At 38.4% G+C, this 23,374-nt stretch overlaps 1 protein-coding gene across 3 annotated transcripts in view; it reads right to left on the reverse strand.

Annotated features, from left to right (window-relative positions):
• LOC124118346 (protein O-mannosyl-transferase TMTC2-like) overlaps positions 1–23,374 on the reverse strand; it is a 475,717-nt gene that overhangs the window by 197,981 nt on the left and 254,362 nt on the right. For all 3 annotated transcript variants that reach the window (XM_048383557.1, XM_046480439.2, XM_046480438.2), the window contains one exon: positions 22,617–22,695. In XM_048383557.1, the coding sequence (XP_048239514.1) occupies positions 22,617–22,695 (79 nt within the window). The remainder of the gene's footprint in view (positions 1–22,616; positions 22,696–23,374) is intronic.

Here is a 23,374-nt window from a genome sequence, read left to right on the forward strand (position 1 = left end):
CTGCTTATGCAATTGCTTAGCAAAATTTAGCAAAATTATAGCAACAAATAGCAAAATTATAGCAAAATTATTGCAAATATAGCAAAATTTAGCAAAAATATGATAAATTGAACATTAGCGGTTATTGTGAAATAATGTGGTTTGAAATCCTCATTCTTTTACAACAGTTTATTATTTCGGGCTGTATTGGATATGCCATATTTTATTATGTTTGACTTAAATATCTCCTTAGGTGTTACATTATGGAATGCGATGAACTTATCGAACAACTGCTCCAAGATGAGCCTGTAGTTACAGATCAATTATAGCTCTTTGGTACTATGAGCACTTTTATGATGACAATAAAACAACCATGTATTGTTCTTGCTACTTGCATGTATTACTTTACTTGTAAAGTAATTTCGTTGGTATATGTGTGCTATGCTGCGGTTAGCAGCAGTTTGCCCATCATGCATTGTTTACACTAAGTGACGACAAAGGTGCTGCTACGTACATATTTATGCAGGTCATGCTGGCCTAGCTTGTACCAGCTATATAATTCCCTTCTCTAAATGCACTCTTAACCTTTACAGTTTATTGCTTGTGCCATTGACAGCCACATCTGTCATAGTCTTAACTATTTGTTTTGACAGGAAGGAAGTTTGACAGGAGCATGCGCAGATACGCGTTTCCTCTCAGGAAGCTTACAAGCCTTCCTCCCACTCATGCGCAGTTTGTACATGTCCACAGCATTGTTATCATTTGTAAACCAGGGTTAGAAACTAACAGTTTTTGTCCACTAGTCCTTATAATGATAACATATAGCAAAACCCTTAAAATGGGCCAATTTCTACTAGTCCTTAGGATACCTTTACTTTTGGGCAGTTTGGCAAGGACTACAGGACTAGTGCCAATTTCTAACACTGTAAACAATGACAGTTTTTAATCGAAGCCATCTTGCCTCCCCGGGCTTGTTACTCGAGTTGGAATAAGAGCAGTCGTGCTTCACAGTAATAATGCCACCTGTGAGACGAAAAAAGACACCCAAGTCATCTAGGAAGTCAGCCACTCCAGGGCGATCGGGTAACGCAGAATCTCATGTCGATCTTCAGAATGCTGACACAGGAGAAATTCTTCACGTGGAGAATGTAAACTTACCAGGGTCTTCCACAACATTCCAGTCTTCAGTCCATGTTAATGCTACAGGGAGACCAGCTACAGTAAGAAGCAATGTCAGAAGAGATCAACGTCCATACCAGACATTCCCTCGGAACTGGTCACTGCCCCATATCTGCAGCTATATCAAAGACACAGTCAACATCACAGCTCCATCAGGCCTGAACTGACAACAGTACCAGCGGTTTTATACTGACAATCTCCACCTTCTTCACAACCAACCATCAGTGAGTGAAAACTTCTCAGATAGTGACATAAACACTCAAGTGCTTCCTCCGGACATCCCACCTCATTCCAGTGTTATCTTGTCAGACATTGTGTTCGTCTTGCCTCATCTGGAATCTGGATGACAATGATCGTGTAAAAAACCCTGGCAATGGTAAAAAATATTTTCAAGTGATCAAAGTGTTTTTTTGTCATTTCCATGACATGTTTTTATTGCCCATTAGCAATGTATTTTGGCAAAGTCACACTTGTCTGATGAAGCTCCTCATGCCGAATCAAGTCTATGAATCAATTTATGATGTAGATCGATTCGCTTTGCTTCGGAAACGAATTTTTAATAAACATCGGAACAAAGATAAAGTTGACCTGGTTCTTTTATGCCGGTGCAATGGTAGATGTAGTAGTATTTCTTTTATTAGATCGGTGCGCAATTTTCCACAGCGGCAGCAAAATTGAGACACGAAAACATTGTATTATTTCATGTCGTAATGGAGATAAAAAATATTAAAATACGGACAGCCTCACAGACTTCGAAACAATGTGCAGATAAATATTTGTTCACATTAATTCTGTCATGTGCGTGAAAATGGATTTCAACATCATTTTCATCAAGCTTATTCAGGTCGCTGGCTGCACAGATCACACTCTCTTGTAAACTACTTCGGCATTAACACATGTTTTGTCTCGAAGCTCAAAGCAACCATGTTTCTCTCATTCATGGCGTCATCACTAAGATTCCTTCCAAATACCCACCACGTGATCAGGGTTACGAGCTTGGGATAAATTAATAAATTAATTTGCATTTTTAGAAAAGAATTTTTTGTGTGAATATGATTATTAAAATATATCCTGTACATGGTACTTTTGGATTGCACTGCGTATTTCATTTATTACTTTCTAAAACTTTTTGTTTTCCCCTTTCTGACCATACGATCTCCAAGCAACCACGCCCCATGAGCGCATCGAGTTGCTGCTTACAACTGTCAAGAACTTTGCAATTTCGCTTGTCTTCGCTTATGAGCAACAAAACATTTTGTTTAGGCAACAAGCCTAATTTGATGAAGATAATCAGGGAGCCTTTGGTCCAATTCAGTGATTCTTGGGATTAGTGAATCAGTGTCACAGCTAGATTTCATTGTGGAACCAGATGAAGCCAAATATGTATGTTTGATAATGACATTGGTGACTTTATCGTGGAGAAAGTTCCAATTCAAGATGACATCATTCTGATTCACAACTCGAAATGACCAGATGGCGCCTCTCTTCCCGCCCTTGCAAGTGCAACAGAAACTTAGACAAATTCAGTGCCGATTCTTGGAATTAGTGAATCAGTGTCACAGCTAGATTTCATTGTGGAACCAGATGAAGCCAAATATGTATGTTCACACTTCTTTTGTCAACCATGCGTGACACGGCACAGGCAATCGCAGTTAGGGAATGGTGCAGCCACCATGTTGCAGGAATTCGACGATTCGAACATATTGTTTCTGGACTGAGCTAAATAAACGAAGTGTTTGGAGAGATCGTAGATACTTGGACTTGAAGAAATGGATATTAAACGTTGCAGCAGATGAAGGATTGGTGTGGACAAAACGGGAAAAGGATCCCAGATGTGCGCGAAGTGTAGCCAAATACCCAGAACAAACAAGTGCAAAAGTGAGCGTGGCTCACAAATACCCCCGACCTGCCTAGTGTGTCAGTAGTTACAAAATAAATACCTAGGATAGGGTTAGGCAGGGTTCCCCCTAGACTCCAATATCTGAGAGTCACCTTGACTCAGCCTATGAATTTTTGGGAGTCAAAAATATTTTTTGAGAGTCAAATGTTTTATTGTATGATTAATGAAATTTAAAGTGTTCACTGTTAATGTTACACTTAAAGTTAAGTATCTTTTAAATATTATATGTCTTTAGTTTAAGTGCTAATTAATAAACTACAGAGAAATAAAGGATATATGAATGAAAAACCAAGTTTGTTGGTTTTATTTTTCACAATCCTTAATTACTTCACAGCTCATGAAACAATTTACAGTGACACTAATACAGGATGAATAAATAACATCAGTCTCAACTGTGAGACATAATTTTTAATCATGGATGGATATAAAATACATTTCATGTCAGATTATAATCTAATACCACTAACTTATTTACATCTTTTATCTAGTTATCTTGTATTATCTATCAACAGTGAAGTTGAACTGAAGAATTGTGAACACTCGTAATATTTTCTGGTTGAATACAGTTTATTAGCAACAACAAACATGCCCAAAGCTTTACATTTCGTATATACCATATTTATTCATGTATAATACACACTCGTGTATAATATGCACCCCTAATCATGGGCAATTAAATCCTGAAAAAAATATCTCTTGTGTATAATACGCACAGACTTTTCTTCAGTCTCATTTCAGGCTGTCATGATCCGTCATCGGAAATATCATAACAAATCCGAATTGAATTACGCAAGTTAATCCTGTTGTTAATAAAAATGTGTTCTCTGTATATCTGACCTTATGTTTGTCATCTATTTTATTAATTTTATTTAAAATTTCATTCAATAATGTTTACCTAAATTTTGGCAAAAACATGTGTCCCTACAACTTCCGTTTACCCCGTTCCATAGGTTCCACTTAACCACATACTGTGACCGCGCCAAATCCCATTATTCACTACACATCTAGATAAACATATGTCATGGTTAACCTTTAGTGAGAAAATATGCCGAAACGTGAAAAACCTTGTCCATTTGCGGAGTTTTCCTTTGTTTACATCAAGTGCTGACATCGAAGCCACACGGAGTGTGAGAGTTACGTTCACTTTGATGAATAAATATATTTTGTCCTGTACCTCACAGTCGCACAGTTTTAGTAGCATATCTATATAATTATGCACAACAATATGTAAAGCCCCCGGCTGTTCTGATTTTAGCATTTGTTTTAAAACGAGAGAAAAGTCTGGTCATGTGACAGGCTATGCAAATTAGCCCGTGGCAGTGGAGTAGTATAGGTAATGGGGGTTCTGGACCACTTCCACTGGAGCCAGATTCATATACCTTTACTGCTACTACAGGGGGCATTTTTTATGTCAAAATGATTATGTGATTTAACGATAGTCATGAGTTGTATTAAACGAAACATCAATATTAATTAATAATGGATAAAATTTACTATAGCCCACGAGGATATTGGAAAGGTGTAGGAGCAATAAAAAAATTAGCCACCACGGCTAAGGTATCTAAAGATGTGGCAAAGGATTGGTTAAAGAAACAAGCGATGTGGCAGATATATTTACCGGCACCGCGTTATATACCGAGGAAGAAGTTTGATATTTTTACAACGAATGAAGTTCATCAGGCTGACCTCTTGTTTCTTCCCCACGATAAGGTAAAACGCAAAACGTACAAATACGCTTTAACGGTAGTGGATGTGGCTAGTCGATACAAAGAGGCTGAGCCATTAACATCGAAAGAATCAACAGAGGTAGCTAATGCACTGAGTCGCATATATAAACGCGGACCACTAAAATGGCCTAAGCTATTTCAAGTAGATCCCGGTCGCGAGTTTATGGGATCGGTAACTAAACTGTTAACAAAGAACGATGTCAAAATCGTCCGTGGTGAAAGAGAGGCCCACCGCAGTCAAGCTATCGTCGAAAGATTTAACAGGACATTAGCGGAACGTTTGTTTGGCTATCAGTACGGGATCGAAATGAAATCTGAACGATTGAGATCAACCGAATGGGTGACACGATTATCAGCCGTTGTATCAGCGCTGAATAATGAAGTGACGAGATTAATAGGGAAGAAACCATCCGATTTGATTAAAATGAAATCCGTGACTTCCGAATCTTCAGCACCGAGGAGAGGCAAAGAACGAAAACTTCCGGATAGAGTAAGGGTAAGATATTTATACCAGGCCGGTGAACTCGAAGGAGGCCTACGTCGCGCAACCGATCCCATATGGTCCCTTAAGACGTATAACATTAGTCGATTGGTTACGAAAGAAGGAGAGCCCATTCTTTATTATCTTCAAGATGGACCGGGTAGGGCATTTGTACGAGAAGAGTTGTTCATAGTTCCAGATGATACAGTATTACCACCATAACCATAAGCATCTTTAGGATAATCGCTCGTGTCGTACATATCTATTTTTTCTGCCATATCTTTATACACATCCTCGGTTTGTATTTCCATCAACAAAGAATCTGTGTCGGTATATAACACCTCGCATCTATCGCCGTATTGCTTCTTAAGTTCATTGTAATAAAAGTCATACATTAAATGTTTTGACAAGTCGAGAATACTCATACCGACGTACACCGGTCTGTTGAATTTTATATTACTCTTCTGCATATGCAACGCGGCTAAGTCGTTATCAAATATCTTGCTTCTGTTAAAAGCCGGACTGGCTATAAGTTTCCTGAGTCTTTCTTCCTCATTAGATCTGACTAATTTAACATCAACACGCTTCCTTAGATTCTCCATAGTTTTACCAAATACCGAGTTATTCATGAGCTTATATAGATTCTTTTCGAAATCGCTGGTAGCTATCTTTCTTAAATCTGTGTTCAACCTTATATAGGGCTCCATCCAAGGGCTTTGATCAAACTTTAGAACTCTGTGTATTTTCTTAAGTTTCATACCTAACGATAGATACAACTGGAGATTTCTGTAGTGAACTATATATTTTGTTTTATCCATCAAATTTGGTACGAGTTTTTCTACGTTAGCTAACCTACTATTACCCATCAAGGAGCGTTGATATTCCGACATCCAATCTTTATTAACCATTAATCTCTCGGGAGCTAGCGGATAACTGTTATGGTCTTTATGTAACGAACTTGGATATTCCAAGTCAACTTCTAGTATGTACCCTTTATTCACTTCGATATTATGGATATCATTCACTTCGATATCATTGACCCATTCAAAACCACCCGTGGGTAAAGGTTGACTCATAGCCCATCCGTACAAATTGTTAGCGTCGAGATATAATATGTGGGTGTCGGGTTTACTGGGATCGTATCCTTCCACTAATTTATTATTAGCCTTAGAATACCTTTTAGCTGCCATCGATATACCACCTCTTAATCCTTTCTCAATAAACAAGTGCATATCGTAATCTGTGAGTAGTTTTAGTTCTACGCCGGTCTTCTTCAACAATGCATCCCACGATAGTCCGGGACTGGAATAGTACCATGCCGGGTCCAAGCCATATTGTTTGAAACATGTCTTTCTAAATATCTCGAATATATCAGCGAGTAACAGTACATCGGTTTTTAAGTACAGATCGTGATAATCGCCTAAATTCTTACAACCTAATTTATCCCACACCGTCAGAGCGTGTTCATAATCGGCATCTGTTATTCTAGATTCTGTTAAGTTACTATAGAATGATTCGAGGGTTGGTAATTCAGTTTCTTCGAATCTAGACCAATCATCCATATATTCGTAAGGATATACACCTTTTCTGAGCAACAAATGCTGTGTTAACCAATTGGTATATTGATTTGTTATTGCAAAGTCATCGGGATTGTTCGCATTAGCCAAATTGTCAAGGGAAGATAACAGAAACTGTACGGAGTCTATGAATCTAAGCCCATTACTTTGCTTTGTTCTAGATTTCCCATCCTTGTCCCTATAATGTATAGTTTTAGTCAACAAGAATGATATGTATTTTTCCATATTATTAGGAATGCACGTTAAACCGCCGTCTGTCTTTGAGATAGCTTGCATAATGAGATGTGAATCGTATCCCCTAAGGTTATGAAACACAACGGGGATGGGTATTGTTTGAGCATTCATTTTTAGTTTCAAGTTACACTCGTTATGAGCGGCTCCCCGATAATTACCCGTGACGTGACAATGATCTCTTACGGAATCCCCATCCAGGGGTTTATTACAAACGTGACAACTCGTTGACTTCTTATGGACCCTCCAATCATCCCTCGTCATACACATGGGTATCGTACACGATAATTTTTCCCTGATTATTCTCTCTTCATTTTGTAGATATTCTAGGAACTTTCCCGCTGCATCGGGACCTCTGTAAATCACGGGAGTGTTTGTTTTCCCATCATACCTTACAACTATATATCCAAACCCACAAGGAATATGTTCTTGAGTTTTGTACGTAAAACTACTATCAGTATTGCTACGGTTGGTATTTTCTATGGGTTTGATAAGCGCTTCGAAATCGGCGTAAATTACGTACGGTACTGGCATTTGATTACAATAATGTTCAAATTTTAATATATATTTTAGGCATATCGATCCTGATAGCATTCTGTCCAACACCTCTACAGTCTTCTTTATGCGCTTCTAATAGATCTTGTCTGCTGTACCCATGCAGGCATCTTTCGCAGAAATATTTCTTTTCTTTATGTTTTGTTTGATCGTATAATAGCCTGTTTAAACTCTTTATCCACGTATAATGATATTTACCATCTTTTTCGATCAGAAATGAATTGATTCTGGGGATATTTTCCGGAGCGGAGCTTATCCTGTGTACAACAATTCCTTTAGAATGTCCGAAAACATTTATAGCTAAATTATTTTGCTTTTCCACCTTATCAATTTGTGATATTGGTGTAGGTTCGTCTATACCATCGAAGTTGAGTCCATCGTTTTGGGGATAGCTAGAAGGTCTATCTGGATGCTTGTCTACGGGGAACAATGCAGATCTTATCATCATTCTTAAACAGTCATCGGATTTATTTTTTACGTTAATTATGGCTTTTTTCTTCTTATAATACGGGGGTAAATCTATATAAGATCCACCTTTGAAAGGCATATAATTTGCTATATCTAAATATAAACTATCGATTTTATCAACACCCCAACCCGAACCTCTATTAGTCCAGCGTTCTAAAGTTTCCTGTATCCTCTGAATTGATGTATCTAATGATGAGTTTATAGCATCGGATTCGGTTATAACTTCTTGATTGCTTCGGAAATATGGTTCGGTATATTCGGTGCTATCGTCTGTGTTACTTTTACTCAATGTCATTTTAATCGTCAGCTGGTATTTTATACTATGTAAATCATCTAATTCCTCGTTAATTTTACTCGATATGATGGGCTTAATATCGTTAACATCCATGTTGGAATTAATATCCATCTTCCAACCTCTTAGATATTTACCAACGCCGGCGGATGTGGGTACAAATATTAATTCTTGTTGTTGATTATCATCATCATTATCATTATCAACATTATCAATATCATCAACATTTTCAATAGGTTGATTATTATCTAGTAAAGCGATCAATTCAGCTCTTCTCATTTGAGAATAACCTCTCAGCCCACTGTTTCTCGCTCGAACTTTGAGTTCTCTAACAGTCTGGGGTCTGTTGTATTCCAAACCGAGTAAATCCATCAATTCAGCTTTTCTCATACGAGAATATCCACGCAGTCCACTTTGCTTTGCCATAGCTTTTAATTCTCTGACAAAAACCATTGTGGTTGAATGGTATATACAAAATGATTCATTTGTCTAAATGGTTGTTTTTCATATATAAATACGTATTCTCCCCAACCTATTCCTCTCATTGATGTAATCTCTCTTCCTAGCATAAATAATCTGCTTCCTGACCTTATCAGCACCGTGACTCTTACATAAACTGTAACTACATTTGACTCCAATCCCACATACAGAACAAACGTAATTTTTAAAACCCTTTCTGATGTTATAAGCGTGAGTGCCACAGTAAATACCCACCGATGGCTTCTGACATTGAATCGATTTCCCCATGAGTGTATATTTGCATAGATTCATGGTGGTTATACACATATCATATCATTTGTCTAAAAGGTAAAACACATCTACACTATTGATTAGGCAGTCAGCCAACGCTATTTATAGATCGCTCATAGCCACAGCTGTCACTCTGACTTATGCATGGTATAGCTGAAAATCAATACAGCAGTCAAACCAATAATCATAAATGTCATCTCTCGGTTTTTTTGAGCCTCTGACGGTGTATAAAACTGACTCATTGTTGGTCTCAGTATTGGGTCTATTTTTTTCCCATAAACGAGGAAGTATTCGTGCATGGCAGATTCGACATCCTTAAACGTTTGAATTGAATGTCCTTCCTTCATCAGTTGTTCATGAATAAAGTCTAATCTCTTCATTCTCTGCTGTGTATATTGTAACTGGGCTGCTTGGTATTGTTCTAAAGCTTCGTTATGTCGTTTACGCTCCTCTTCAACTTCTTTAGCGTTTGATTCCCTCATACTAGAAAATAAAAAATTACTCCCCGAAAAAGCTAGAGCATTAACAACAGCTCCACCGACCATCATCGCAATTGATGCCATATGTATAATAATATAAAATATTCAAATGTTTAATTACTTCATTATGTCTTCCGGGATAAGTCCTTGTTTGATGAGCATATCCTTCGTTGCCATAGCTAATCCAATATCAAGAATGGCCATTCCGATGTCATATCCATTAAAATCTAGCTTGGGTGGTGTGGCTTTAGTAATCATTTTAGCCATACGGGCATAGCCAATGGCCAAGCCGGTGACCACCGCTGAATGATACGTCGCGTTTACCAACATTTTACCGTCTGTAGCTGGAGTAGTCATGCTTCTTATAGCATTATATGGGGACTAACCTCTAATTGAACTTGTTGTTGCGGCGGGGGTGATGTTTTCTCTTCTCCGGTCTTATAAAAGAACCATACAACCGCTATACCAGCAACTCCTACTAGTGCCCATGTTTTAATCGGATTTGAATTATTTATTAATTTCGCTTTGCGCGCCAGCCCACCCTTTCTTCCTGCGGCTATTTTCAAAGGATTCTTTGTCACTCTGGGTTGTTTTTTTGTATTCACATGTGGTGCAATCGCTGGTGGTGGTTCCTCATTCACTTGTTGTGTGTTCACTTGTTGTTCCGCAATCTGTTGTGGTTCCTCGTTCACAATCTGTTGTGGTGTCACCTGTTGTGATTGTGTCTCCATTATTATTAAGTGGGCACGTATGTTTAAATTGACAATACCTAGCCGTTATTAAAGCTGTGGTGAACGGAGCTAAGTACATTCCGAATCTATGATAAAACTCACAGCTCACTGAGCTTATAGCGTGTTCGATGAATGGGTCTTTCTCGAGAGATTCGCATAAATACAGGCGATGTTCTGCCGGGATGGGGAGAAACGTACTAGCTACGGCTGTGTATAGTTGTAATATAGAAGACCCTATCGTTTTAGTCATGGTAGCTCCCAGTCTAGACTCGTAACGCGCGTACAGTTTTTTAATCTCTTCGTCGGTCAGGTTATCAATTTTTTCGATGGTATAATTTTCCCCCAAATATTGGGAACATTTTCCACCGGCTACCAAAGCGGCGAGTCTTTCTCTATGTTTATCTGTAACTACTTCAGCATGTTGATCAACATCAGATTCTTTGAGCATTTGTTCGATGAGTTCGTCGCATTCCATAATGTAATACCTAAGGAGATATTTAAGTCTAACATAATATAATATGGCATATCCAATACATCCCGTAATAATGAACTGTTGTGAAAGAATGAGGATTTCGAACCACATTTTTATGTAATATTAACCGCTAATGTTCAATTTGCTACATTTTGCTATAATTTTGCTATAATTTTGCTATAATTTTGCTACATTTTGCTAAGCAATTGCATAAGCAGCTGGTTGATCGGTTTTTAATACGAGTTTACAGTGCTTCGTTGCCGCTAACACTTTTCTGACTTTATCTCGTTCGCCCTTGGTATAAATGACATCATTTTCGCGTAAACATTCCTCGAATGAATCTCGATCTTTGCAATGAAACAGTGCTACCCATTTGGTCTGCTCTCTGAGATCTTTCAGGACAGAGTTGTATTTTTGTGTAAGTACCCAAACGCTATGTTGAGTATGCCGACCGGAGAATGCTAAATAGGAAAGCATATCTTTCTTTTTTGTGAGTTCTTTACTCGCGCTGCAATCGTCTATTACGAAAAGGGTCGATTCTCCTTTGTATTTTTCGTGACATACTCGGAGGCAGTCTTGTAAACGATCGCCCGGATCGACTCTGTGTACCCCGTCATCATTCATTACCCAATCTCTCGATAGGTAGGTTTTTTTAACGCTTATAGTCGGGCACAGAATAATGATATGATCGAAAACGTCCCGATATTGACTTTCTAAAATATCTAGAATAAAGGCTGTTTTTCCGCAGCCCGTTTGCCCGCATATGATAGCGCAGTGCGGATCTTTAGGTAAAAGATTATCAATAGATTGCTTGCACGAATCTCCCATTCTGTATATTAAGTTGCGCATCCATAATCACGTACAAATATATGTTTAATTTACCAGCTGCTTCCTGAAGCTTCGTTATCTGTATGGTGGCACCCTCGCTAGCATTTTCTATTCTCCTCCCACTGCCGTGTAATTGGTCATCGTCCGTTGTTCGCATGTCGAGCCATAGCGCGTACTTCGTGGTGAGGTATTCACCCATCGATACACTCCCGAGAGACAGATCTTTCACGACCGCGTTAACTTCCGGAGAACGTTTTATAGAAGGAAGTTTTTTAATCTCATCCCACTGGTGATACGCTAGCATTCCTTGGCTATATAGTTGATTAGGAACGCCCTCAATAGTCAATTCTACTTTTGTAATCTTGGGATTGTAGAACTTCTCGGTATTTCTTTTAAACGCATCGGAGGGGTCCTCGAACAACATTAAAATACCCTTCAACGACCTCGTGGAGATTGATATTCCACATCGTATCTTTTTTGTCCCTCGTGATCTTTCGGTGTCGCAGCACGCGATCGTACAAAATGGCTAAACTTCCGGTATACTGGTTACGAATTTGTCTGGCTAATTCGGGATCCGTTATCATATCGTACTCCAGAGAGATATTATCAATAGAATAGCTAGCATCATCATTAGCAGATCTGATTACTCTACCGTAGTCATTAAAAGTGAGTTCGTATTCTAACCTATCGCCTAGGGATGCTTGATAAAAGGGCATGTGGGAATCTAGTAATTCAAAGTCTAAGGGAACATAGAATCTGTTACCTAATGCGTCGGCAACAGCCTTATCTTTTTCGTTGGTATCAACACCATTTTCAGCACCCACGCGCAGTCTCAATGTGTTCTTATTACAAATACCTTGGTACTGTAAGTTTTCCCGCTCTTTATCCGTTCTCCAGAGATCCATGTAGCAATAGTATACATCACTATCGTCGATACTCAAAACCTCATTACCGCTAATTTTAATCGCGATTTTCTTAACGATAGCACGACCTATGTTCTGAACGGGCTCCCTGTTAACGTCTGTTGAAGTCAAACTAATCGTAAATGCTAGTCGGACAGTTCCTGGAACTAACACATCGTGTGCGCCGAGATTAGGAAAGCGAACCAGAAGCGTTTGATTCTGATCTATGGTACTAGGGTTATTAGTTATAGTTACAGACTGACGAATTGCTTTGACCCCTAATGGATTTTGAAGTCTACGTTGTGGGTTTAACTTGCGTCCGTATTGCGAAGACATTGTTTATATTGAAATTATGTACCCTATGTTTAATATAAAAATGGCTAATTTTGAACATAATGACTTAGATCTAAGTACACTTGATGACTTTGATAACCCAAACGAAGAGGGTACTGATGAAACCAACTTTGGTGGCACGAATCTTAACGATGAAATTTTACAATCCACCGTCAATGATTATTACGATGCCTTAAAAGATGATAAAAATTATGTTATCCCAATAGGTCGTGACTATTCAAAGTTTAAGCTAGATGGTAAAGGAATATTGCGAGTGCGTGACTCTCCGCATATTGATCTTATGCATTATAGTACTCGTAAGCCCCTAGCCTTGTCTACTATAGCTGGTAAACATAGTCGCGAGTTTGTTCGTGATAAATTAGGTTTTGTAGAATACGGACGACTTCCCGCGAAGACTACTAAGGTTCTTCGAACCGTGCGTACTGAACTCGGTAATACAGATGATTTGGAAGAAGCCTCTAACGTGGCCTCGAACGGACTCGGAGAAATCTTAGATACCTATTACGATAATTCCACGGTCAGTGTATCACCATATTCGGAGTTTAGTATTAGGGAATTACGAGGTCTTGACAAGGCAATGCGAACAATGCGGGGAGAACTCATCAATAATATAGCCAAGATATCCGAAATCGACAAGCATATAGCTAAAGAGAAAACAAAACTCGAACAGGCGGGTGATGAGTTCAGTAGACGCCGCGTAGCGGAAAGATTGCGTAACTTAGAAGACGAAAGATCGGCCCGCCTCGAAGCTGCTTCCAGTAATAGAAAGGCACTTCGTTCGCAAATCAGTCGTATTCGAGAAACTATCGATCAAGTCCTCAACGATGACACTACACTGGCCGATAAAATTAAAACATTGTTCAGAGAACAGGGAATAACAATTGCCAGTATTTTAACCGCGTTGGGATTTATTATATCGACTTTGACTCTCTCGTTAACAGGTGGTAGTACAGGTGGAGGTACACCGCCTAGCGATAAAAATGGTATAAAAGAGTGGATAAAAAAGCATTTAAAAGCATTAGGTTCAGCACTGGGAAAGCTCGCTGAGAAAGCCGCGGCCGCACTTCCCGGTATAATAGGGAGTGTTGTTTCCTGGCTATTGAATTTATTAGCTAAGACCACCACTTGGCTTAGTCAAAACTTGTGGGGGCTGATCGTAGCAATTGCAGGGCTGTTGTACGTGTTCGCTAAGAACTATTTAACCACCAAATCATGAGTAAACCAACCGAGACTCCACCCACTGCAAGCGCTGTTTTTTCATCGATATGTTGTTGATTTTTAGCCTCAATATGCGGTGGTACTTGTGCATTAGTAGATGGTTGAGCGATAGTTGGTGTTTGCGGCTTGACTATTCCCTTTTCGCCCGTGATCGTTTGCGTTATTAATTCAACGTTAATATCTGAATTTATACCTGGTTTTTGTTGATCGGTAGCGATAACAATTTTATTATTATAGCCTATCACTTGACCTATCTTAAGTTCCATATTACTCGGAGACATGTATAGTCCCGGCGCATAAACGAAGTCCACTTTTGATTGAGCGTACTGTAATGCATCTTGAAAACGCTTTATAGACGATGGTATGTCAACTGGTGAATTAATGGCGTCCTCCACGTTTGAGACAAACTGTTTTTGCGCATCAAACGCCGTCCCAGTACCAATAATGGACGTTCGTGTTTGCGATTGTGCACCGAGAATTGCCCATACATAAGTTCTTATCGATTCATTAACTCTTTCAAATCCTGGGTTAGTAAAATTATTTTCCGTTTTATCATTAAGAAATTCATTCCAAGCATCTGTTGTATCGTTTGGATGCACAAACTTTGTTATAAGATAAGGAATGCCACTCTCAAAGTTCATACGATCTGCTCTAAACTGTTTATCCGAGAGAGCAAAGCCTGAAGGGATCACACCCGCTTTAATTAAATAATCGCTTTTATCTTTAATAGTTCTTTGTCCATTGTACGGAATACCTAGACCATGGCTAGGTCCACTAATGCGCCAATCTTTACTCGTAGAAACATTAAATTCATTACAAATACGTTCGAAGGCCCTCTTATTATAATGATTATTTGCATGATTCCATGCTGGATCCATCGGTAATGGAGCACTGATTTCTTTAAGTATACGTCTAATCTGATAGTACACGTGAAATAATATAACAGACTTATATAGTTTAAATCCTGGGACATTAACAGATACACCACATCCCGTTGTGGCACACCATACGGCAAAGTTTAACTGATTCTGCCAAAATTGCATCGGACGGTTAAACCAATCGTCCACCATTGTATCGTTAGTTGCCGTGAAACTGTATTTTTCAAAGATATCGTGGAATTTAACGGTAAACTCAGCACCGGAGGCAGTTACCATAATCGATTGATTAGTAATGTGAGTCGATTTCATATTTAAGTTATGATATAGTATCATTGTATATTTAATATGTATGTTACACTACCTGGAATAACAAATTTTTCAGTCTATTGAACTGCTTCATACTATCGATAACTCGGATGGACAGCTTGAAGTCGCTATCTGTGACGTAACGTATTACCTGCTGTGGACCAATATAAGTGCTGCAAAAAGGAATAATAAGATGATTATACCAGGTGAAAACAGGGGTAGTGAAAAACTCATTATTATACCTGATGGGTATTACAGCGTATGCTCACTCAATGATGAAAATTTTAAGTCTAATGGAATGAGTATCACACAAAATGAGTCGAATGGGACAGTGAAAATATACACTGGAAAAACAGGTATAATTATTGACGAGAACTTAGCAATTACACTTGGATTTGGACAGTCAGTAGTATTACCACCTAAAAAAACAGTGACTGTATATGCATTACCCGATTTAGTTCCCTATAAAGAGTTGTGCATCCATCTTGATCAGATCAGTACAACGGATAATATTCAACAAGAAAGTCCTTCAACTCTACTCAGATGTGTTCCAGTTAAAGATGAAAAATATAATAGTGGTAGAACGGAATCTTTCTCAACATTACAATATAAAAAATTAAAGCGTGGTATTATTTCAGACCTCAAAATTTCTGTATTAGATGTAAAACATCAACCTGTACATATAGGATACTTAAGTGTAACACTCCATATTATAAATAATGGTTGATTCCATATTTAAGTTATGATATAGTATCATTGTATATTTGATATGTATGTTACACTCCTGGGAATAACAAATGGTCAGTCTATTCAACTGCTTCGTACTATCGATAACTCGGATGGACAACTCGAAGTCGCACTATGCGATGTAACGTATTACCCGAGGTGGACCAATATAAATGCTATAAAAAATAATAATAGGATAAATATATTATCCGTACTTGGCACTGTCAAAGACATTACTATACCTGATGGGTATTACAGCGTAAGCTCACTCAATGATGAAATTTTTAAGCCTAATAAAATTAGTCTCACACAAAATGAGGCGACTGGGACAGTGAAATACAACCATTCAGATGATATAATTGTATTGGGCCAACCAGGTAGAGAGGAATTTAGTCGCTTAGATGACACACATCCTTATATTAAATTACCCGATTTAGTTCCCTATAAAGAGTTGTTCATCCATCTTGATCAAATAAGCACGACGGATAATATTCAACTAGAAAGTCCTTCAACTCTGCTCAGAAGTGTTCCAGTGAAAAATGAAAAATATAATAGCGGTAGAACGGAATCTTTCTCGTCATTACAATATAAAAAATTGAAGAGTGGTATTATTTCAGACCTCAAAATTTCTGTATTAGATATAAAACACCAACCTGTACATATAGGATACTTAAGCGTAACACTCCATATTAAAAATAATGGTTGATGCATCAGGCCCTGGAACAGTAAGACAATGTAATACAATTGCGCTTTCCGATCTCGGAGACACGGAAGGATTTGATAAACCCGGTGACAATGGTAAGTTATACGCTTTACACTTACACGATAATGTATACAAGCGGAAAGAAGTCACATTCACGGGTAATCTAGGAGATTTAAGCGATGTCGACATTAGTAGACTCCTTAAAAACACTTCGTATAATATTACTCGCAACGATGATAATAAATGGACTATGGTCGAAGCAAACATCGAGTGGCTACTGAATATCGTCATTATCCCACCTTATGCGATGATGGGTAAGGGACATAATTTAACTAAGATAATAAATAGTGGCATCGTACTCGCGGCTTATATCCCGTCAAAACGAAAAAGTGTGTTGGTCACTCCCCTGCCAGAAAACCCAGGTCATATGTTATATAGTCGTCCGTCCTTAAAAAACATTAGTTTAAATTTGGTTACTGAATTCGAAGATATTAAAGTTAACTTGAGTGCAATACCTAATATTTCTACGCTTATTATTGAAGTCTTGTTCGGAGATGTACCGGTAGATGCATTCGAAATATTACCAGGTCTATCGATTAAATGGTTCAAGAATCACGAGCGTCAACGTTGCAGTATTATTCATATCGGAGCATCGCCCGTTGCAACCCTCGAGGGGGTCCAAATTATTAAAAGTGGTAGTATTTCTCTTTCTAAGATATTATTGCCGTATAATATACATTTAATAAGGTTGATGTATAGTCTCAAAACATTTAAGCAAGACCAATTAAAGACTATTATATGATCGTTATATACACTATGAGTTTATATCCGGCGCTCAATGAAGCATTTGAAAAGATGGAAACTGTTGATGGATTTCGATTACATCAAATAAGCGACATAAAACATCGAATAGGGAAGGATAGGGAGTTGAGACTTGGATTGTATAAAAAGTATCGCAGAGCCGTGAATGCTCTGGACGGAGTTGACACCGCTCTTGTAGTATCTGGCATGGGACTCGGTGTAGCGGGTATCGGTTTACTATCAACTATAATCGCCGCGCCTATCGTGCTAGGCATGGAAATAGCCGCTGGAGTCTCGGGACTGGCAGGAATAGCGATAAAATTCATTTCTCGTGGGTTACAAAAGAAAGCATTAAAACACGATAATATTCGGATACTCGCCGAAGCAAAGTTGAACAGCATCGAGGATCATATTTCGACAGCAATGGCCGATTGTAAGATATCCGAGGATGAGTTTCGTTTAGTGCTGTCGGAACTCAACAAATACAATAAAATGAAGCAGGAGATTCGATCAAAATCTAGTAAGACCAGTGGTATTAGCGAAGACGAGAAAAAAAAGTTCATAGAAGAGGGGAGGCAACAAGCGCGTCAATTATTCCGTGCCAAAACCAAAGAACTGGTTGGAGATTAAAAATAGATTGCTTACTATCGTTTGATCACATTTAGACAATTGCTTACATAAATATATAATAATGGAGAAAGCTATTAAATGGAAAGAATTACCACAAGGTTTTTATTATATCAGTGATGTCAAACCAACCAAATACGGTTATCAATTGTTTCTTATCAATTTACAAAAAGAGTGTAGTTATATAGTCTGGTCTCCTAGTAAAATTAACGAAGAACTTAATAAAAATGTTGAACATCGCTTTATCGATAAAAATAATCAAGAATATTTTGATTACCATTTAGGCTCATCTAAAGCAATGATTGGCCCCAGGTATTGGTGAGCTAGAGCCAATTTAACTTAATCTCATGACTATCGTTAAATCGCATAATCATTTTGACATAAAAAATCCCCCCTGTAGTAGCAGTATAGGTATATGAATCTGGCTCCAGTGGAAGTGGTCCAGAACCCCCATTACCTATACTACTAGTGGTGTTATGCGAAGTTATGTTACTTCTAAAAACGACGATTAATTAAAAACTAGACGTAAATTTTAAGATGTTTGCAGATATTGTCTTCAGAAAATATTTATAAATTAAGTTCAGGTGAGTAGTTGTAATATTTTCATTCCAAAGCTGGTAAACAACAACATAGATATTTTGAAATTGCATCAGTCATAACGCAGTCATTTATTTCTGGACGTATTTTTCCTTAATTGAGAGTCATATACACAAGAAATCTGCGTCAGGGGAAACCCTGGTTAGGGTTTGAAAAATTAATAACAAAATGGAAAAATTAATAAAAAAAAATATTTCCTTTTGACTGCACCCCTCCATATGACACAGATTATATGTACTAAGTTTGAGATGAATCCACTGAATAGTTTAAGAGAAATCGCGCGGACAAAATTTTCAGACGGATGTTAGGGTTTGAAAAATTCATTAAAAAATGGAAAATTAATAAAAACAATTTTTTTCTTTTGACTGCACCCCTCCATATGACACAGATTATATGTACTAAGTTTGAGATGAATCCACTGAATAGTTTAAGAGAAATCGCGCGGACAAAGTTTTTCAGATGGACGTTAGGGTTTGAAAAATTCATTAAAAAATGGAAAATTAATAAAAACAATTTTTTTCTTTTGACTGCGTCCCTCCATATGACACAGATTATATGTACTAAGTTTGAGATGAATCCACTGAATAGTTTAAGAGAAATCACGCGGACAAAGTTTTCAGATGGACGTTAGGGTTTGAAAAATTCATAAAAAAATGGAAAATTAATAAAAACAATTTTTTTCTTTTGACTGCACCCCTCCATATGACACAGATTATATGTACTAAGTTTGAGATGAATCCACTGAAGAGTTTAAGAGAAATCGCGCGGACAAAGTTTTCAGACGGACGGACGGACGGACGGACGGACGGAATCTTGGTATAACTATATACCCCCGACATTTTGTTGGGGGTATAAAAATACATGGGACACGTGTGGATATCTTGATCAAAATGATCAAACTCAGTTCTGTGTGTGAAAATTCTGTGAAAGAAAAGGAAATTCATAATTAAAGTTGTCTAGTTGAATATGTGTATTGGAGTTTTCGTTTATCGTAAGTACAATATTATCTGGATTCGCCTTACGTAGGTCAAAACATCAAGTACATTTCGTTACTTATGTGCATTGTTAGGTTGATACATGTGACACATTCATCTAATGTAGTCAAGCTGAGAAATTTTGGTGCAACTTCTGGTGCTTCAAATTAGCCCCTTTCCTAAACACTAGTTGAAAAATCTGTGTAATAATTTAAGTTTTATAAATATAATCTGATTATTGTGTGGAACAGATCTTACTGTTGAATGCAAATGACCAAAACTTAACAAATATCTGTAATTTTCGGATTGAACTGAAAGAATCGTGTGGTCAATTTCGTATTTAAGTATCGTTACTGTTACATTAACCGAAACTGATGTTCTGCCGTAAAGAAAATATACAACACACTACACTTTGACCACAAATGCATTGAATGTGTCACATGTACACAAGACCATGTGCTATGCTATTTATAGCGCAACTGTAAATAAGCTCCACCCACTGTGATTGATGCAGACGCCAAAAACGATTGATTTGATTTTTTATGATAAATCTACAGAAAATTTATTGATTTATATCTTGATATGGAGCCATCTGTAGTATCCATGGTTTGTCAATCAAGTTGATACGAAGTTTAACGGTCAATGGTGATCTTGTTCCAGTATGGTTTTCAAAAAGCTTCTCCCGACACTCGGTTGTGTTAACATTGTCAGTCATTGTTCTGCAAGCGACAGTCACAACAAAAGGAGTGAGGGTCTGATGTTGAATAAGTGAGTTGGCATGCACGTGTGTGTGTGTGTGTGTGTGTGCGTGCATGCGTCTGCTTGTACTAGTCCGGATTGATGCCAATTTATAGTCCTAGCCAACTGAGATACCATGTCACAGTTTAACATGAATACCCCACACAGACACAGTATACCCCACTCTGAGCTGACCAGTCCTTGTTTTAGCCCCTCAATGCCATTGCCAGACAGTGTAGCAACAAATACCACCTTTAAAAGTAACGTCTTTTGGTATGACGTTGTAGGGGATCAACACCGAACCTTCTGCTCACCGGGCAGACGCCGATCTTTATTCTAAGAATTTGATCGTTGATCCTTACCGTGACGATTGGGAGCGTCCTGGGAGGTAGTAGAACAAACATTCTTATCACGATCAGCTGTAGGAACGGAACACGTAGATTCCAAGCATGGTATCTCAAATGTGGTAGCACGATCGGTCAGTTGGACAGAACAAACATCGGCTTGTATAGGAGATTGTGAAGCGTTGTCATCGGTGACAGAAAGTAAGGGTTTTTCTGATTGAAGTGAAGAGCTGCTATTGGATTTCCTAGTTGAATCCTTGGCCTTAGAACGCTGGTCTGGTAACCTGCGATAGACGCGAATCTGGCAAGGCATGACACTCAGCACACAGTGAGTTCAATGAATACTGCAAGCAACAGTCACAACAAAAGGGGTGAGGGTCTGATGTTGAATAAGTGAGTTGGCATGCAAGTGTGCGTGCGTCTGCTTGTACTAGTCCAGATTGATGCCAATTTATAGTGCTAGCCAACTGAGATACCATGTCACAGTTTAACATGAATACCCCACTCTGAGCTGACCAGTCCTTGTTTTAGCCCCTTAATGCTGAGTGCCAGACAGCGTAGCAACAAATACCACCTTTAAAAGTAACGTCTTTTGGTATGACGTGGTAGGGGATCAAACCCTGAACCTTCTGCTCCCCGGGCAGAGGCTTTACCACTAGACCACGAAGGCGGTCTGTTGGTGGTGTAATTCTTCACAGAACTTGGAAACAGGACAAAGAAACTTCTCTAAGATTGCAAAACACGTCACAACACAGTGGCGATGAGAAAGAGAATGAGTTGGCGGAGGTATGCACATGGTAATTTTAAGCAGGCTTGCCGTGCATGGGAAACACGCTATTGACCTAGCTTCTGGATGTACCATGGAGATGCAGGGGTTGTTTGGGTGAATGTTTTGATTTGATGGTTCAGCATGTTTCCACATAGGATCGAAGAAGATGAGAGAAATGCAAAGTGTGAGATAGAATAAGTTTAAATTTGACTAACATCCTGTTTGGGTTATAAACCAAGTGCTGTCCTCGGTCCTATTCCACACAATGAGTGCCTGTCCAGGATTCATACCCTGAGTAAACAACTGAAGGCATCTTCATTGTTATTACTAATAAGGTATAATGACACGGTAATCAAATAGATGAGCAGACAGAAAAAAGAGATGTTATGTATTAAAAAATATGATCCAGAAGCTGGCACACTCGACTTTGACCCTGTAGTCATGATTGTTGAAGTTGTACATTGTGTCAAACCCTGGGAACCAATATTAACCCCAGGAAGGGGAATACCCTCAGCAGCAGATTTTTTCATTGGGTGGTCGATTTTGCCTGTTGCTTTTTTATTGTCTGTTTTATGCTATTTCTGTTTTTCAAATTTGATTTTGGTCAAGCATTTGTGAATATGAATACCCTTAAGTATTAAAATCTGCAAAGTTGCCATGTTAACTTGACTTACCCCTTAAGGCTCTACTGGACAGTTCAGCTAATGATTATCAGAATGAGGGCTAAACTGAAAATTTCAAATGATTGGAAATCTGTTCATCTGTGTAATTTCCAACTTCTAATTAACATTTTCAGCAGAGTCGAGTGTTACATATGACATCTACACATTTTCCCCAAACTACCTACCTATATCTTAAACCCATTTACAAATGAAACTTACTGGGCATGTCAACCACCAAAACTAGGTACAATGTGCACACACTGCTAGTGATCCAGCTATGCCAGCTAGAACAAAGACTGTACTTGCTAGACAATTGGTGGGGTCAGCGAATATGGAGGATGGGGTTGGCTTCTGTGGGACGTACATACCCATCATGTTGTACAGCGACTGGGGTGCATAGTGGGAGGGCCGACGTTTGAGAGCCTCCTCATAAACTGACAATGCCTCCTGCAAAACAAAATAACATGTAATCTCAATTCAACAGAAACTATTGATGATTATATTACAATGGTATATTGGTGATGTTATAAATATTATCAGTATTCAATATCTAGTTAATTGTTTTCTCTCATCGTCAGCACTTCTGAATTTTGCATACTATATGGATTCCATGCACATATTACCAACACAAATCTTTTTCTGCTTAACATGTTGTGTACATACATCTTCCCAAGGCGAGGGAGTTGACTGACTTTAAAAGTCCAATTTCCACCCTTGCCGCACTAGGCTGGAATAACGGAGTAATAATTTGGCTGGACTAACGAGTCTATGCATAGTCCAATCAAAATGCTGTAACTAAATCGACATCCGGTTTATTAACAACATGGCAACTGCCTTGCCGAATTCGTTAGACAGCAGAATTTGCAGAGCACGTGTACCATCAGTTGAGCGTCGACAGATATTTTACAAATCTTTTCATGTTTTCAGTCAGGTTGCTCAAGTGACATGATGCACTTTGGGAGGTAAAACCAATTTTATTACAACAAAGACCTTTATTGCAGATGAAATCGTCTCAACTTGGCGCCACCATTTTGTTTGAAGCAAATTCAAGTGATATGAGAGGTGGAATCTCATTGGTCAGGAGGGGGGAACATAGAAGGCACATAACTCGTAATCGCCACTGGTA

The sequence above is a fragment of the Haliotis rufescens genome, unplaced genomic scaffold, assembly GCF_023055435.1.
Source record: "Haliotis rufescens isolate VD_foot unplaced genomic scaffold, xgHalRufe1.0.p SCAF_5, whole genome shotgun sequence".
NCBI lineage: Eukaryota > Metazoa > Mollusca > Gastropoda > Lepetellida > Haliotidae > Haliotis > Haliotis rufescens.